The sequence below is a fragment of the Ursus maritimus genome, unplaced genomic scaffold, assembly GCF_017311325.1.
Source record: "Ursus maritimus isolate PB19 unplaced genomic scaffold, ASM1731132v1 scaffold_23, whole genome shotgun sequence".
NCBI classification, from domain to species: Eukaryota; Metazoa; Chordata; class Mammalia; order Carnivora; family Ursidae; genus Ursus; species Ursus maritimus.
The window spans coordinates 27278062-27295638 of NW_024424786.1; the positions used below are offsets into that span (position 1 = coordinate 27278062).

At 39.2% G+C, this 17577-nt stretch overlaps 2 protein-coding genes and 1 long non-coding RNA gene across 7 annotated transcripts in view; 2 read left to right on the forward strand and 1 right to left on the reverse strand.

The window, feature by feature from the left end:
* The window catches only part of API5 (apoptosis inhibitor 5), a 28096-nt gene extending 20318 nt beyond the window's left edge, over window positions 1-7778 (forward strand). The window contains exons 12-14 of one of the 2 annotated variants that reach the window (XM_040638972.1): window positions 334-410; window positions 934-1070; window positions 5641-7778. In XM_040638972.1, the coding sequence (XP_040494906.1) occupies window positions 334-410; window positions 934-1070; window positions 5641-5723 (297 nt within the window). In that variant the 3' untranslated portion in view covers window positions 5724-7778. The remainder of the gene's footprint in view (window positions 1-333; window positions 411-933; window positions 1071-5640) is intronic. The other variant, XM_040638973.1, reaches the window with a different exon arrangement.
* On the reverse strand, window positions 154-14403 carry LOC121104761. Of its 3 annotated transcripts, XR_005837097.1 has the most exons (5): window positions 14269-14353; window positions 4860-4924; window positions 1363-1724; window positions 926-1028; window positions 154-388 (listed from the first exon to the last, which is right to left on the reverse strand). It is a non-coding gene; the product is annotated as an uncharacterized LOC121104761 (long non-coding RNA). The 3 variants fall into 3 exon arrangements; XR_005837095.1 differs by lacking the exon at window positions 14269-14353 and having other exon boundaries at window positions 4860-5634; XR_005837096.1 differs by lacking the exons at window positions 1363-1724; window positions 4860-4924 and having other exon boundaries at window positions 14269-14403.
* TTC17 (tetratricopeptide repeat domain 17) overlaps window positions 14391-17577 on the forward strand; it is a 115197-nt gene continuing 112010 nt past the window's right edge. For both annotated transcript variants that reach the window (XM_040638970.1, XM_040638971.1), the window contains exon 1: window positions 14391-14597. In XM_040638970.1, the coding sequence (XP_040494904.1) occupies window positions 14439-14597 (159 nt within the window). In that variant the 5' untranslated portion in view covers window positions 14391-14438. The remainder of the gene's footprint in view (window positions 14598-17577) is intronic.

Consider the following 17577-nt stretch of genomic DNA (forward strand, 5'->3'; position numbering starts at 1 on the left):
CTTCTGCCCCCCCCCCCCACTTCATGCCGGACCTCGTGTGTTCTCTCTCTCTCTCTCAAATAAATAAATAGATAAAATGTAAAAGAAAAAAAGTTAGCTATAGTTTCTGAAGTGATGTACACAAAATGACATTAATGAAGTGTAATAGGTATAATTTGTAAACAAAATTGTCTGTTTATTTTTTTCTCTCACAACTTTTTTTTGGTAAACAAGAAGGATAAATTAGAACTTACTCTCTCCTAAACTTTAAGATGTCTCCATGTTTCTTACCCTCACCACCACTCTCCATAGTACCAGATATATTAGAAGTCTTGTCTCATTTTCTTTTTCCAGGATCTCTTCCACATTCCTCCTTCTTATAAAAGCACAGTAACATTATCCTGGAAACCTGTACAGAAGGTTGAAATTGGGTAAGATAAATTTAAGAGAGATTTAAGTGTTCTAATATTTATGATTTATAAATATGAAAATCTGAATTCAAATGTTACATTTATTATACTATATAAAATAGTACCTTAACAAATAATCTTAATAAGATGTTAAAATATGACTATTAGAAGCATGACTTAAAATATAAAGTCTAATTGCAGTATTTATGAAATAAATGGGTAGAATACAACCCTGGAATTTTCAGGCTTATCTGTACTCCTGTGGCATAACTAGATTTCTGACAAATTTTACAAACTTAGTCGCTTGCCCTTACAATTTTTATAGCCGCATATTCCAGATTATTTTCAAGCCTTGTAAATGCCGTCTGGCATTGTCTACATAAATAAGGCACAGTTAATTTGATAACCTCAGAACATTATTTCCTTTATTCTGATGTGACTGTCATCTTTAGGATGTCTTTTGTAACTGATATGCTAAATTACAAGTGTTTTAATGGCCTCTGTTAATAGAGTTTTTTTATTGCCATTCTTCTTACCATTATAGGCAAAAGAGAGCCAATGAAGATACAACTTCCGGTTCACCACCCAAGAAATCTCCAGCAGGACCAAAAAGGGATGCCAGGCAGATATATAATCCTCCTAGTGGGAAATATAGCAGCAATTTGAGCAACTTTAATTATGGTGAGCGTTTCCGTTTGGGTACAAGCAATATGAAAAATTAGGCAGAAATTGTGTTGTACTTGATTTTAATTATTAATTATATATAGTAACATATGCAGTACCTCTTTCCACTGACTTCTGAGTTAGCTTGGGAAACTAGAGCTATTGGAGAAACAAGTTACCCCATTTCCTTCTAACCCTCCCTTGTGGGCTCACTGAATTGAGCATGCAATACTTAGAAAAGAACTTAGAAAAGAAAAATATGCCTCTTGTATTCGGAGGAAGGAACAGAACAAAAGAAGTTGGTATGAACCATTCATTCCTGGTTTTCCCTGTTGTAACTTCAAGGCAAGACATTCTGTGCATTCTCCCTCAGGAGTAGTTACAGCTCTGGCAGATGTGATATTATTAATGATCATTTTGGACCGTATCTGCCTTCTGCTTGTCTTCCATCTTCTTATTTCAAAAGGAGAAGTCGTAGAAGTGGAGTCAGGTGTTAAAAGTATCATCTGGCAAGGAAGGTGTGTCCCATTGCAGTCTCTGTCCACTGCCCAGAGTGCAGTCTCCCTCTCATTGTTGGCCATTGGTGCCAGGAGAGCTTCCCACTAGTCTATTCTCTCCCAGTGCTGGTGAAGAAGCGAAGTTTGTTTCATTTGACTTATATCCTGATAGATCCTTTCAAAGAAGAATGGATGAAATATCACTGAATCAGCTCCTTAATCTTGCTTAAGAAGACAAAGGTTAATAATACGCGCAACTAAATATGCTTATGACTGGTCTTATTTACCAGTCAGAATTAATTCTGCAGTAATTACTCTTAAAACACATTCTGAAACATATACTGTCTATAATTGTTTGCAAGGTGAGATAATCCTGACATTAAAGTCTTTCTGCAATAAGCTAGATTCCTTTAATATCTGAGCAAACATCATAGAAAGGCAGTTTTTAGATTCTGAAATGACTCTTCTACTCCAGTCAGACTTGGAGGCAAATTACTGTAGGAAAGATCACTGAACTCTTTTACTTATTATGTAAATGTGCATTTCTTAGCCTCTTTTCTTACCTGAGTAATAGGGATAACAAAGAGCTCTTAAAAACTTCAACTAAGGGGGGGGGGAAATTAGTAAGAATATTTGTGAAAACATTTTGTAAATAGGAAGGATTCTGCTGCTTCATTGCAACAAAGATTGTCTTCTGTCACTGTATGATTTAATGTGGTGTCTATGAGAATTATTCTTAAAATCCGACTATTACTCAGATACTATCTTCATTTGACTTAAATGAAAGTAATTGAGAGCTATGGCAATACATAGAGAATTGTATTCCTTGTCACTTGGGCAAGTGAGTTACTCTTGAGTTTCCGTGAGGATTCTGCCCTATGAAACTCATTGGCTGCCTGATGGTGAGAATCAGATGACATAATGCACGTGGAAAAGAGATGTGAAAAATGCAAAGCCTTAGATTGTGATTGTTTTTCACTGTCAGTGGAAAAAAATCTGAGTCCCTTATAACCACAGTTGTTCATAGTCCCTCAGAGTAACAAGGGCAGAACAAGCTTGCCTGTTAATTGTTTTTTGTTTCTGATATTACAGCACTTTAATATTCCTACAGGGGTCAACTTTGTCATTGGGGTGCTGGTCATAAACAGAATTACAAAGCAAACTAAACTCTTGACTTTTTTTATTGGAAAGTAGCAGCAAAATTTCTGCTATATTTTACATTTCAGAGTTGAATGTTAACAGGTTATAGTTATTCTCACAGTAGCAATTTCAAGAGCTTTCTTGGCTTTCTTTCACCCATTCAGTTGAAAACAGTTCTTGATACTACAGATGAGATTTGGTAGACCTATCTATGTCAAGTTTTGTTTCTACCTTTTTATGTCCTTTCCTTGGGGAACTGACATTGTGTCCAGAAGAAAGAAGCATGTTGCTTTTTTTTCTGGGATGTCAGTGTTGCCTCAGAATTGGAGAGGAGAACATATTTTGTGTTCTTAATGTCACTTGGTACATAGATTTTCTTAACCACATTTGGCAAAATAATTGTAATTCCGCTGTTCTGTGTCCGTCAAGCTTACATTTTGTTTTATCTTTCCAAAGACTGGTTGGATGTTTTGTTTTGTTTTGTTTTAAGTCACATACGCTGAGGGGTCAGGAAATTGACTCTTTTTGTTATTAGAGAATCAGGTACTATGAGTATTCTGTCTTATTACAGTGAAAGAAATAGACTGTGCTAATGTCATAGGCCTGAACTTATTCAGCATAGAATTGAAAACCAGAATTTGTGATTGTTCTTTGAGTCCAGGCAGGCTTATATAGACTTTTTTTTCCTTATCCAAGTTTATCACTTTACTAACCAAGGTCTCTTATTTGCTTTATAAATATGAACTCAGTTCAACTTCCTGGTGCATTTTCAATCAAAGTATTTACAAACACCTACTCATGTTTAGTTTTCCCTCCTGTATACAGGATTGCCCAGTAACCCAGAAGTACTAAACATGCTATATGTTGTGACTTGTGTCCTTCATCTTTTATCTTTTCAGAATGTAAAAATTATTTAAAGTATAATTTTAACCGGGAGCAGTGGTTTTTCAAGTTGAAGTAACGTAAGCTTGAAACCACTGAAAAGATCCTGAAAGTGTAGAATGGTCCCTCAGGATGGAGCCTTTCAAAAAAAGAAAATTTGGAGACTCCCTGAACTGTAGAAATGGCTGCATCCATTGCAGATCAAAAAGAAATAGCCAGTATAGAAAAGTAAGCACATCAAGCAATATCTTCATACAGTGTATGTAATATACTCAGTAGATATAGGTGAACAATTGAGGATAACTCAGTTCTGCATATTGATTGAAAAACAGTTGAGGGGCTCCTGAGTGGCTCAGTCAGTTAAGCATCTGCCTTCGGCTCAGGTCATGATCCCAGGGGCATCAAGCCCCAAGTCAGACTCCCTGCTCAGTGGGATGCCTGCTTCTCCCTCTGCCTTTGCCCTTCCCCCAGCTTGTGCGCTCGCGCTCTCTCTCTCTCTCAAGTGAATAAATAAAATTAAAAAAAAAAGAAAAACAATTGAAAGGGTATATTTTAGTAGTCAGTTAGCTTATAGGTAATAATGATATCTATGAAGATGTTAATTTGTTTTAAAAATGTTAATTTGTTAAGTGTGTTGTTAAATTAACTGAAAAATGAAGGTTTTTTAATGAGTACGGTAGGAGAAAAATGTGCTGACATCTGCATAGATGAGGCCAAGTCTTAAACAGTCAAAAATGCAAGAATTACAGCCTACATAGGCGTTGCTACACTCCCTGATGCAGTCACTGCATCAGTTACGGGAGCATCTTACCCTCAGACCACCTCTGATTTTCTGAATATATTCAGGGGGTAATAAACATGGTGGTGTCATTTAAACGGCTTTCAAGTGGATCAACTTAGAAAAATGTGCCATGACATGAAAGATGACTTTGAATCAGATCCCATTCCATTAAACAGATAAATATGGGCTAAGTTGGGGAAAGGTCGAGTTAGTTTTCTAACTCATGGTTGCTGGAGGGGTAAAAAAAGACAGGAAAACATTACCCAAATTAAAGTAATTGTATTTCTAGCCATAATGGCAAAAAAATAATAATAATTGCAATATGGACTTAATAGGAATTTTTCAAGCATTCAACATTATGGATCCAAAGTGGCAACGCCAGGTGGTTTTTATTTGGCTCCTAACAAGATTGCTGCAATGAGGAAGTTTGAAAGTTCAATGAAGAGATTTGATCTCTGGAATTAGAAGTTTGAGACTCTTAACTTTATGTATGATAAAAAGTCCAACCTGGCTGATAACTTCAATCAGTTTTCTTCACTGGAAAGACTCCTTCAAGGAATATTTCTCTGGAGCTATAAAAGAGAGTAACCAGTGAATGAATCAAAGACTCATTCTACTCTATGATTCAAGTGACTTGATTTTTCAGCAACAGATATACTTAATTTACATCAGTAATCTAAATACTGTGTACATAATCACCTTTTTGGCGGTACTCTGAGCAGCTCGTAGCTGATAAAGCAGTGAGAAAAGCTGTTGGTATTTATATCTGCATTTTTGACCCAGGTGCTTGAAATATTGTGACCAAAACAGATTGCCTATTCATTGCATTTGAAAGGTACATTTTTCAGTCTAGCTTAATTTTTCAGAATTGATCATTGATAATTTAAGATATTTTACATTCATGGCACTAGCTTTTGAAGGCCAGTGGCTTTTTTGTTAATTCCATATCAAGTACAAAAATTTTTGTTTAATTATCTTTAGTAGTGATAGATATCAAAATAAAGAACGAAGAAATGTAGTTATAACGTGGTCACCTTGCAATATCTTGTTAGTGGGATACATTTAATTGAGTACCTACACTGAATATACTTGACACCTTGCCATATTTGCATTAGTATATATGTTGCCCTGGCTTTATGTACAGATTGAATTTATAGACTAGCAGAATACCAGTGCTGCTTTTATAGAGCCTACTGCTATACACTCAAGGTTACGAGCTACATTTCTTCTGTGTTGCTGTACCATGAAGTCCTGAGCAAGACCTAAACCCTTGTTCGCTTTTTCGTAGAGCAGAGAGGAGCCTTCAGGGGAAGTAGAGGTGGCCGAGGTTGGGGAGCACGAGGAAATCGTAGTCGGGGAAGACTCTACTGAATAAGACATCGCATTCTTCAGCATTGTCATGAGCTTAATATACTTAAATTCTACTACTCATTGGATTGCCGGGGATGTCCCTTTAAAAGGACTGCTGCCTTCAGCTAAAAACTTAATGTTCTTTATACCTTTGTATGTATGATCTACTTTTGTAACAGACCATGGTTGTGTCCACGGTAAAAACCACAGTGATATTTTTGGATGCTTTGTCCACAATCTTGACTTGTTTTTGCAATATCATCATTATTCAGACTTCATATTGTGAATCTTTTACTTTTAAACATCTTGGTAATTTGTTATTGAAAGTTATTCAAGTCTAAAATGTAATGAAATTCAGTCTATTTCTGATAACCGGTAAAGATGATCAGTTGAAAGGTTACTGATTTCCTCTACCCTCTGTCTTTTTTTCCCTCCAATATATGGAGAAGAGTAATGGTCAACCTTAACATTTTATTTTCATTTTTAATTTTAATAAAGCTACTAGGCATTTCCTGCCTAGTGTTATAAAAGCAAAGTACTTACCAGCTTTCTTAAAATGTAGAAATGACATTACATTTTTAGGAGGAAGTAAGTTGCTTTGCACTGCTTACTTAACTCTTCTCCATATGTTGCAGTATAAACTTTTGACTATGGGATCTTACTATTTGAATAGAAATGTGTATGTATAATATACATGCATACATAAGCATATGTGTGTGTGTGTGTGTATATATATATACATGCATGCTGTGAAACTTGACTACACAACATAAATCATTTTTTTTAAATTCCTGGAACGGGTAGTCTTTGACACGGTGATGATCCTTTTTGAGGCTGAATCCATTATTAACTTGTTACCTAGGTTTTCCTCCTGGTAGTGAGGGATTTTGAGTCAGTTGCACTTACATGATTATTGTTATTTAAAACTAAAAGTAAGCAAAGGCTGCATTTTCAAAGATAAATTTGGAGATCCCTGCTGGAGAAATACAGCCAGAATATTGAATCTGATGTACATATAGGTTTCTACAGGATGAGATAGAATAATTTAGCATTTGGGGATTTAATAACCAGGGCAACCCAGGAAAAGTGACTTGAAAACATGGTGTACCAATAAGCAAGGGATGCTCTCTCGGTTTGCTTTTGCCACTTTCAAGATTTTAACTTCTCAGGTTATTAATCAAAATTATTGTATAAGTTAGCTAATAGAATCTTTAGGTTAAAACAACAGACGGGGGGGTTTGTGGAGTGTTTAATGTCATGGGCATTTTTAGTAGCATAGGCCCTTTGCTCTGCATTTGAATGTTTCATATATTTTTGATCCACAGTTAATCTTCCCTCCCCAAGTTTGCTATTCAAATTCAATGCCTGAATGACATTTTCTAGTAGTTTGACATATTTTTTGAGGAATAGTTTGTGATTCTAATGCAGGTGTCTTCATTACTGTTACCTCTACATTGGGGAAAAAGCAAAACCCCTTTGTTAGAATTACTGCACATGTTTATGAGAAAAATATTTTTTAAAGACTAGAATGATACAAGTGAGCAAAAGAAGTTGGTCAGCTTGACTATGGAGTGGTGGCAATAATCTCTAAAACATTCCAAAAGACTCTGAGCTGAACCTAAGCTCCCTTGGAATTTGAACAGACATAGGAACATGGAATTGCCATTTGAAAACTGTGACCAGATAGTCTGGACCTCAGAGGCATCAGCCAGTGGCCTAAAGCCATTTCAAGTACAGAAACTGTATTGGGACTACAGTTATATAAATTTGAACATTAAGTGTAACTTTTCCTCTTTTTCTTTTTTAAAGCATATTTGTAAACTCAAAGCTGAGCAGAAGTGACTTCACTTTCTCAAGTTTGATACTGAGTTGACTGTGTTCCTTCCTTTACCACCTCATTGTTCCCCTTACTTTTCCAAAGGCAATAGTGCACAACTTAGGTTATTTTTGCTTCAAAAATTTGAAAGAAAAACTTCATGCCATGATTTTTTTTTCTTTTGCAAGACACCTGTTATCACCTTGTTCAAATGTAAATGTTCCCTTATGCTTTTGAAATAAATTTCCTTTTGTAATTTTGTTTTGTGTCTTGATGTGTTATGATTATGATAACTTAAGATTCCTGGATATCCATTAAACATTGATTGTTTCTGTTGTGCCAAACAGCGTGTTAGACCATGAAAATATAAAGATGGACAAGTTACGGCTCTGCCTTCAGGCCAGTCTTGCAAGTTATCTTTAATTTTCATTTTTGGAGATTTATTTTTAAAAGTTAATACACTCTTCTGAAAAAAATGAGTTGGTTATTTTTACTGGAGCAAAACATCAGATACCTACTTGCCAAATCGTTATGAAATAAATCATTTCCATCTTCAAGTTAATATATAAAGCAAGTCGGAACTTCTTGACTACAGCCTTTATTAAAAGTCTTCCTGAAGTAACACCTAGAATGGTTAGGAGTGTTCTAATACCAAAATTTAAATGGATCAGAACAAGATAACTAAATTCCCCTGGTGATCACATCCAGTCCTATAGCTTTAATATCACCTATATGCTGAGGACTGCCAAATTTCTATGTCCATCATTTCTCGCCTGGAATTTCATAACAGCCTTCTAATGGATCTCCCTGCTGTTGCACTTTTTTACAGCCTGTTCTAAACATGACAGCAGAGATCCACTCCTACTTAAAGCTGTTCAGTGGCTCATTTCAGAATATAAATAAAAAACATTGCCATGGCTTTCCATCCCTGACCTCAGCTGCTATCCTTCCTCTCCCATCGCTCTGCCCCAGTCAGCTAGCTTCATGCAGGGTAGGCAAAGACACTCCTGCCTTAGGGTTTTTGCAATAGCTGTTCCCTCTAGCCACTCTTTCTCTTGTATCTCTTGTCTAACTCCATCTCCTTCAAATCCTCAAAGATCACCTGCTCACAGAAAATTAAATACTAAAATACCCCCTTCAATCCTGCCAGGACTCCAAATCCCACTTACCCTACCCCATGTTCCCTAGAGCATTTGCCAACTTTCTAACATACTGTATAGTTTACTTGTATGTTGTTTATTCTGTCTCTCCCTGATAGAATGTAATGTGGCTAAAATGCCACAAAGGTAAGGATTTTCGTATTTTACTCACTGATAATTGCAACTACCTAAAACAGCTTGGTGCATAGTAAGTTTTCAGTTAAAAAAAAGGCAGTGTTTCAGACTCGGAATATAGTGGTGAAAAACAGGCAAATTCATGGGAGCTCACATTCTATGATGCAGGGCTGATAAATAAGCTGATTTCAGAAAGTAGTAGTATGAAAACACACGCATTCTAATGTGACTTCGCGTTGAAAGAACGGTTAGGAAAAGTCTAAAGAATTAATGTGAGCTGAGACCTGAATGATGATGGAGCCAGCCTAGTGAAGATGTCAGGGAAAAGCATTTGAGAGGGAGGCAACGAAACCTGCAGAACACTTGGCTTTAAGGGCACCAGGCTATGCTAAAACAAAACAAAACCACAAAAACGGGGGTTGGGGGCTATCCCAAAGCCTTTAGAGTCCTAGTTTCAACCCCTGGGCTCCTAAATTCTTCATCTATGGTAAGGAACTACTTTCAGTAACTCAGAGGGCACTGTGCTCTCTATGATACTGAGACATGTTTCCTCTGTCCAGAAAATCATTGTTACCCCTCACTCTCTACCCCCATTCATCCAGCTAACTAACTTAGGATTCATCCTTCAGATCAGGCTAGATTTCACTCTCCCTGGGAAGCCTTTCCTCCCAAGCTGGGTCCAGGACCATCCACTTGTGTGCTCCCTCAGCACACGATCTCCCCATGTTAGAAACCATAGGAAGAAAGAACTCAAAGCAGTTCTGGGTGGGTGGAAAACAGCAAATGAGATTCAAGTCTAACAAGTGTGATGGAAACTAAAATTTAGACTTATGAAACCTAATTTATCAAAAACCTAAGAAATCGTAGATGCATTCCTAGAAGTTGTACATTTACTCTCTAAAACTAATGCAATCACGAATAAGAAAATCTCATAAAATTCTGGTCATAAAGAGTTGATGTTACAAACAAGATCCGAAACAAGGCCTTAGATAGATGGAATACTACATACAACTCGAATTGGTATTTTTCAAGAAATATTTAAGTAGAAAAGGAACAGAGAAGAGCAAATAAAAAAATAAGGAAATGGTATTCCTATGAGGAAAAACTAAAATTTAGCTTGCTATAAGGTGATGAGGTAAAAAAGCACAAACTCACAAAAGGTTTGAACAGAATGAACTTGGATTCATCATAAAATGAGGATACTGAAACTTAAGAGTAGCGGGAGTAAAAGCTGGGGGTGGGAGCAGGTATGACCATTAGCTACCTACAGAATGAACAGTCACAATACAATTACTCCCCAAATATAACTGTCCTCCCCAAATATAGTAACAGCTGCAAGGCTTTCAATAAATTAATGTCTCCTAAGTCTGCATCAGGAAAATTCTTTTGAGGTTGACCATCATGGTACCCTCAGAGCAGCCCTAGTGTTACTCTGACTAGAATCCTGAGCTAACTGGATATTTGGTCTCATCCATAGTAGTCCTCATGCTTCAGACTGCTTGATCTATTTGGCAAACTATTTCTAAACAAAATTACTATATTTAGGTATCCTCTGCCTCCTCTTTGAAAATCCTTTTCACTTTGCATATAGCTGTTGGGGAGGTATACCTTTACAGTCCTTCCAGCCATAACTAGCCTTCTTCCTTATCCACCTTATCAACGTTTATCAATTCAAAATCCCTCTAAAGCAATTAACTACATATACAGTAGGCTGCCAATAATTTCTTCCATTTCTGCTTACACATGGCTGCTTCACTTATGACAATGAATCTACTTCCTTTTCCCCTTAAATCTGAGCTATCCTTATTCCCTTCTTTGACCGGTAGAATGCAGAAGTGACACTGCCAGTTCTGGGGCTGGCCCTCAAGGAGCCTGGCATCTTCTACCATGTAAGAAGCCTCTGTAACTACCCTGAGAGACAGCACAGCCACCCCTAGCCATTTCAGCCACTCCAGCTAAAGTACTAGATGTGTGTGGAGCCACTTCAGGACATTCCAGCCCCAGCTGAGGTCCCGGCTGAATGCAGCCCTATGAGTGACCCCAGCCAACAGCAGAAGAACCACCCAGCTGAGTCCAACCAACAAACTATGAAATACAATAAATCATGTTTTAAAATTAAACATTTAAGCCACTAAAATTTAAGTTGGTTTACCATGAAGCAAAAGATAATTAATAGAATTTAAAACAGAATGTTAACTCTCTCAGGTATATTTATATCTTGTTTTTCTCTAAGGAATAAACAATATGGAGATTCTCTGCAACTTTTAGATAAAATGGCCCAAAGGAGGAAATAATCCAGAAAGTTCATTTTATCATTGTCCAATTCCTAGCTTCAAAAGTTCTATACTTTATAGAGATAGTAAGTAAAAATCAAACTAACCAAGCTTTCTGGAAGATAAAAATATATTTGTATAGGAAATGCTTCCTGCCATCAGATGCTAACAATGTATAACTAACTGAAAAAAGAATTACTCAAGAGTTTACAGGGTACTACCAAAACAAACAAACAATACAGGCCAATATCTCTGATGAACATAGAAGCAAAAATCCCCAACAAAACATTAGCAAGCTGCATTCAACAATATATTAAAAAGGATCATTCACCATAATCAAGTGGGATTTATTCCAGGGATGCAAGGATGGTTCAATATTTGCAAACCAATCAGTGTGATCCACCGCATTGACAAAACAAAGGATAAAAATCATATGACCACCTCAATAAATGCAGAAAAACCATATGACAAAATTTAACATCTGTTCATGATAAAAACTCTCACCATCACCAAAGTGGGTTTAGAGGGAATTTACCTCAACATAATAGAGGCCATATGATGAAAAACCCACAGCTAACATCATACTCAATGGTGAAAAACTAAGAGTGGTCACTCTTTAGATCAGGAACACGACAAGGATAGCCACTCTTATCATTTTTATTTAACATAGTACTAGAAGTCCTAGTCACAGCAATCAGACAAGAAAATGAAATAAATGGCACAGCCAAAAGAACCCTTGTGCACTGTTGGTGGGAATGTAAATTGGTGCAGCCATGCATGGAAGCTCCTCAAAAAATTAAAAATAGAAATATCATACAATCCAGTAATTCCACTACTGGGTAGTTTTCCAAAGAAAATAATAACACTAACTTGAAAAGATCTATTGCACCGTTATGTCTATTGCAGTATCATTTACAATAGCCAAGATATGGAAGCAACCCAAATGTCCACTGACAGGTTACAAATCAGCCCAAATTAGTTGATTTTGGCGTAATCAAAAGAGGGATTATTCAGACGGACCTTATCTAATCACATGAGCCCTTTAAATCTGGGCCTAGTGATCAGAAATGGAGGAAGTCAAGACTCAAGCAGTGGAGATTTTCCTGCTTCTGCTGAAGGAATAATTGCCATGTTCAGAAGGCCATGGTAGAAGGAATGGCTGGTGGCCTTAGAGTTGAGAATGGCCAGCCAGCAGCCAGCAAGAAAACTGACTACAGCGGCAAAGGACTGAATTCTGCCAAGAATTTGAAAGAGGCCCCCAAATTTTGGAGGAGAAAGCCTCATATCACCCATGTGAGACACTGAGAACCCAGCCATGCCTTGCCAGACTCTTGACCCATGAAAACAGTGAGATTGTAGATATGTGTTAAGCTGCTAAATTTATGGTAATTTGCTACACAACAGAAAACTAATAGAGGATCCCCAAGAACAAGGGTTATCATCTAGAGGAAGTAGAGGCGTGTGGTACATTAAAGCTACAGAAGCTATGATTCTGCCCCTTTACAGGTTAACTTGTGAGTGTCAAAGAAATTGCTGGTGGCCTAAATAGGTGATGTTGGGGCTTCTCTCAAATTCCTCACCATCCTCCAGCCACGCTCAGGCTCTAGAGGCAGGTAGATCTGAGTCCAAATCTGAGGTCTGTCACTTATTAGCTATATGATCTTGGCCAAATTACTTAACTAGTCTATGCCTGGTAAGTCAGCAAAGATTGCTGTGTGTGTCCAGTGCCAGTATGCATTAAAACACTTAACAAACGTTAGATGATAATGATTGCCATTACTTAGCAACTTTATATACAGGTAAGAGGACTGATGTCTACACCTTAAAATAAGATGCTGAGAACAGGGAGACTTACTTGTCACTTCTCTATTTCAAAATTTTGGAACACTTCCTGTTGTCTATGTTTAAAGTTTTTGGTATAACCTACAAGAAACCCTTACAACCTGACACTGATTTCACCTTTTCACATGTATTGTTCATTCTGCTTGAATCAGTACCTTTACTTGAAGTCTTTCACCTGGTTGGTTGCTCTCTCCTCTGCACATGTGCCCTTATATACCCCCATTATCCTATATTTCAATTGTTAACCTGCCAATATTCCACTAAATTGCACATTGCTCAGTGGTCAGATTTCTATACCCACCGTCTAGCTGAGTACTAGGCAAAAAAGTGGATAAGTCACACATTTTTAGAGAGATCAATGTTCACTACTTCAATCCTCTAAGAAAAGCTACTTTCAGAAGGAACTAAAAACCAATGCTGTGGTCGACGCTTCCACAGCATGAAGTGATGTTTAAACACTTGGCAATTATTTTTGTTTTCTGGCAATATGCCAGTATAGGGAGACAGTCAGGCAAAATTCTCATCCTCCTTTTCCCAAAGAGAAAACCAAAAGCATAACGAACCTAAACACAAAATGACACACAAGGCCAGAAGGCAGCCCTGAAATACCTAAAACAACATCTTACCCGACGCTAGAAGCCAGGCTAGTCACTTGGCCTACATGTTGGTTTATTAGAGAGAAGTGCTTCTTAATGTACATACCAGTCACCTGGGATCCTTGCTGAAAGGCGGAATCTGGTGGGGAGGGGTAGAAGAGCCAAGAATGTGCATTTCTAATAACCCCCAGGTGATGCCAGTGCTGTTGGTCTCCTGATCTAGACCTGTGCTGTCCAGTGGCTCTTAAGCCCCGAAATCTGGCCAGTCTGAATTTAGATGAGCTGGAAGTCTAAAATACATACCTATTTCGAAGACGTAGTACTAAAAATAGCTCAGGAATTTGTACAGATCTTATATTGAACTAATACTGTATTATATATAACGGGTTAAGTCAAACGCGTTATTTCACTTTTTAAAAAATTTCCTATGTGGCTCGCGCCTCACGTATTTCTACTGGACAGCGTTGCCCTAGACTGACAACCCGCCCAACTCCGAAGCTTCCACTACTGAGAGACTTTAAGAAAGAGAATCCATCTCTCCCCTGAAAGCATACCTTTATTTCTCAACTATATGACCCAACGAGAAATAAAAATGAAATAAAATGAAAACCAAGGTTTTATTAAATACATATATATGTAAATACACACAGAGTCCTCTCATTTGCTTAGGCTCCACCTAGAACACTACTTTTATCTCCCTCTGATTCCCACGCCACGAGATCGCATCGCGTACAGGAAAACAATAACAAAAAAGCTGTCTCCGACCTGAAGCCAAACCCGACTGTCCCGACCGCCCAAACGGAGGCTGAGAAAGCCGTTCGTCAGCCGGCAGCGCAGCCCGAGCTCCACCTCCTCCAGCGCCGACCTCCCCAAGATGGCGGGCGGCGGGGGCCAGCTTCCGCTTCCGGTGTGAGCAGCCGGGCCGGGGGGGCAAGATGGCGGCGGCAGTAGGGGTCCGCGGCCGGTGCGAGCTGCCGCCTTGCTCCGGCCCAGGCTGGCTCCTCAGCCTTTCCGCCTTGCTGAGTGTGGCGGCTCGAGGGGCCTTCGCCACCACGCACTGGGTCGTCACGGAGGACGGGAAGATCCAGCAGCAGGTAGCGGCCAGGGCGTCCCTCTCCGCCCGCGCCCGCCCTCGCCCCGGGGGATCCCCAGGTCCGGCCCCTGGCTGTTTGGCTCCGCGCGGTCCCGCCCCCAGCCTACCTTCCCACGGTCCCGGCGCCGCGGCCCGAGCGACCCCGGTACTCAAACGCGGAGTCGCCCCCTCCCCACTTGTCGTCTGGCCTTCGCCTCAGCCTCCTGCAAGTTCTCAGCCTTCCGCCCGTGGGGCAGCGTGCCGCGTGGGAAGAGTCGCCTGGCCGTGGGGGTCGGGCTCTGGGAACATTTTGTTGTGCTTGGGCTTTAGAAACCGCAGATTCATTATCCCTGCCTCTGCCCCTTTCGGGCCCACCACGCGTCACCAGCCCTCCCCGAAGAAGTAGAAAGCAGGTGGCAGCGCCGGGGTGTGCGCGAGTCCCAGGGCGGTGACAGCTTCGGCACCCCTAGGTAGTGGGTCATCTAATGCTTCTTCCCCCCAGTCTCCTCTTACACATGCTGGAATTCGTGTTGGGCTCTGGTGGTTTCAGCTTGTACCGTTACCCAGGTCAACAGGGGCTCTTTAGAGACAACACACACTTTCCTTTCGAAGGAATGCTTCAAGATGCCTCTGGTGGCGTTGCCTGCATCTTTTCAGCTGTAACTGCCCTCGTTTCCCAGTGTACTTTGCATTGTTTCTTTACCTAGTTCCTGTGACCCAGCCCCGCAAGGAGGATATGCGATTTCCTGGATTCTTGTATGCCCGAACTAATTGCTCAGAGGAGAGATTGCTTTTCTTACGTAACTTTAGGATTGCCTGCATTTTGTGAATGCTGCTGATCCCTAAACAGTACGTGTGTGTGTGCTCTGTTACAGAATCTTGGTAAACCTAATGACTTGCAACACTTGAAAGCAATCCTGAAAAGTCCGGCAAACATTTAGGAAGTGAATTGTGTGCCCCATGCAGTTTAGCTCACTGATCTCAAATGTATAATCATTATCGTGTGAAATTATGGACCTTTGGGTTGGGTGTAATGAATGATGATAGGAACACAACGCAAGGTTTACTTTTGTATAAAGTGAAGTTCACGTGATGGCAAATTTTACAAGTGTAATGAGTGAGTTAAACAATTTAAAAATCGGGTTGGTATTGGTGAGTGGTTCTCAGTATATGGGAGGAAAGAGATTTATTGGATGGCATTTTCTCGATACCTGACTTAACATTAGAAGAAATTTCATGGTCATACCATTTGAGATTTAAAAGATAGATGTGTGTTTCAGAAACTCCAGAAAACACTGCTAGTTCATTTCCTTAACAAAAGATTAGAAATCTTATGTGTGAGCCCTAGCTGCTTCCCCCACCCTCTTTTGTTTCCTGATTATAGTTTTCCCTGAGGCCCTCATGAAGGGATACATGGAATTAAGTCACTCTTGCTGCATTTTGGGGAGCCCTTCTCCTATTGGCTCTTCTGCAATATTGTTTTTGGCCACAGCTATTTATACACTATGACATTGACTTCTCCTTCCCATTTTGGTGTCCTGCCACTCAGCCAAGGAAGTAGCCCATCTGAAAAGTGAAAGCTGGTAGAAATGTATTATTTGCTGAACATTGCAATGGGAAAGTAGAACCTGATTTGTTTAAAACAAAAACAAATCCTTTTTGTTTTTGGGATACTTACGTTCTAGTGGGGAAAGGTAAAGGTTACTGGTAGCTTGCCTCAAAAAGGGAGAAAGCTGAAGAATCTTTTGGAAATCTGCCAAGTCACCCTTCAGTGAGTAGTTAGGCTTAAAGTTAGGAAAGCAAGATTTCTTTATTACAAGCTTTTAACATTTATGTTTTTCAATGAATTTTCCAGTACTTTGCTACATAGATTTTACAATGTTAATTTCAGAGAACCACAAAATTTTGTATCAGAAGAAATAAAGTTGGTGTCTACAGTGTAAGGAGAAGAGGCTGGGGGTGGTGCCTGTGTGGCTCAGTTGGTTCAGCGACCCACTCGTTTTTTTTTGGCTCAGGTCATCATCTCTGAGCTCAGCATGAAGTCACTTGTCCCTCTCCCTCTGCCCACCCCCCCACCTCCCCGACCCCCACGTACTTGCTCTTCTCTCTCAAATAAATAAAAATAAAAACAAAAAGAAGAGGCTAGGGAAGGAAAGCTGAATTTAATCTGAGGGAAGAGCAACACTTATAAATAAAGTAAGAGAGTTGAATACATGATCAGCTTCTGAGTGTCATGCTGATAGCTGTGCATATATTACCCATGCTGCCCTTCCTGGCAGTAATTTGAATGCCGGCAGAATCCAAACCTCAATTTAGATTGTGCTTATCACTTTTGTATATGTTTATTAAAGAATTGAAAGATCCCTTTAGTATATAGATTTGGGTATACTGCATATCTATTTATATGTTCAGAAACAATTGATTAAAAGCTTTACATATATATAGGATCTATATATTAAATGGTATCCTAACTGACATACCAAATGCCTTGCTATTTGTTTTTGGTTATAATATCCGAATGAGAACAGAAGGGTGATTTTAGTTTTAAAGTGGTCTAATACCAGGGAGGGGGCTAAGGGCAAACTGAAATAGCAATCTTAGAATATCAGAGTGGCAAATACCTTTTGAAACTCTTTGCCTGATATTTAAACCTGTCCAAATTAGATGTAATAGGTAATTGTTTTCCATAGTGAACTTGGAGAGGTACTTATGAATTAAAAATCTGAATTGCCCAAAATACAGACTTACACAGGGATATTTAACATCACTATAGTTAAAGTTTTAAGTACATGAAGCATTTCTTCCCAGGAGAAGAGAACATTTGTTTGGTTTTTCTATTTCGAGCCTTAGCAAATGATAAAGATAGGCATCCACAAGTTACGGGACTGCACACTTGTGAACATGCAAATGTATCGGAAGACCTAGATCTGTAAGGGGGTTGAAATGAGGTTTCAGTCAGAGCAGGAAGCAGCCATTCCTCCAGGCAGCCTCCTCACTGTCAG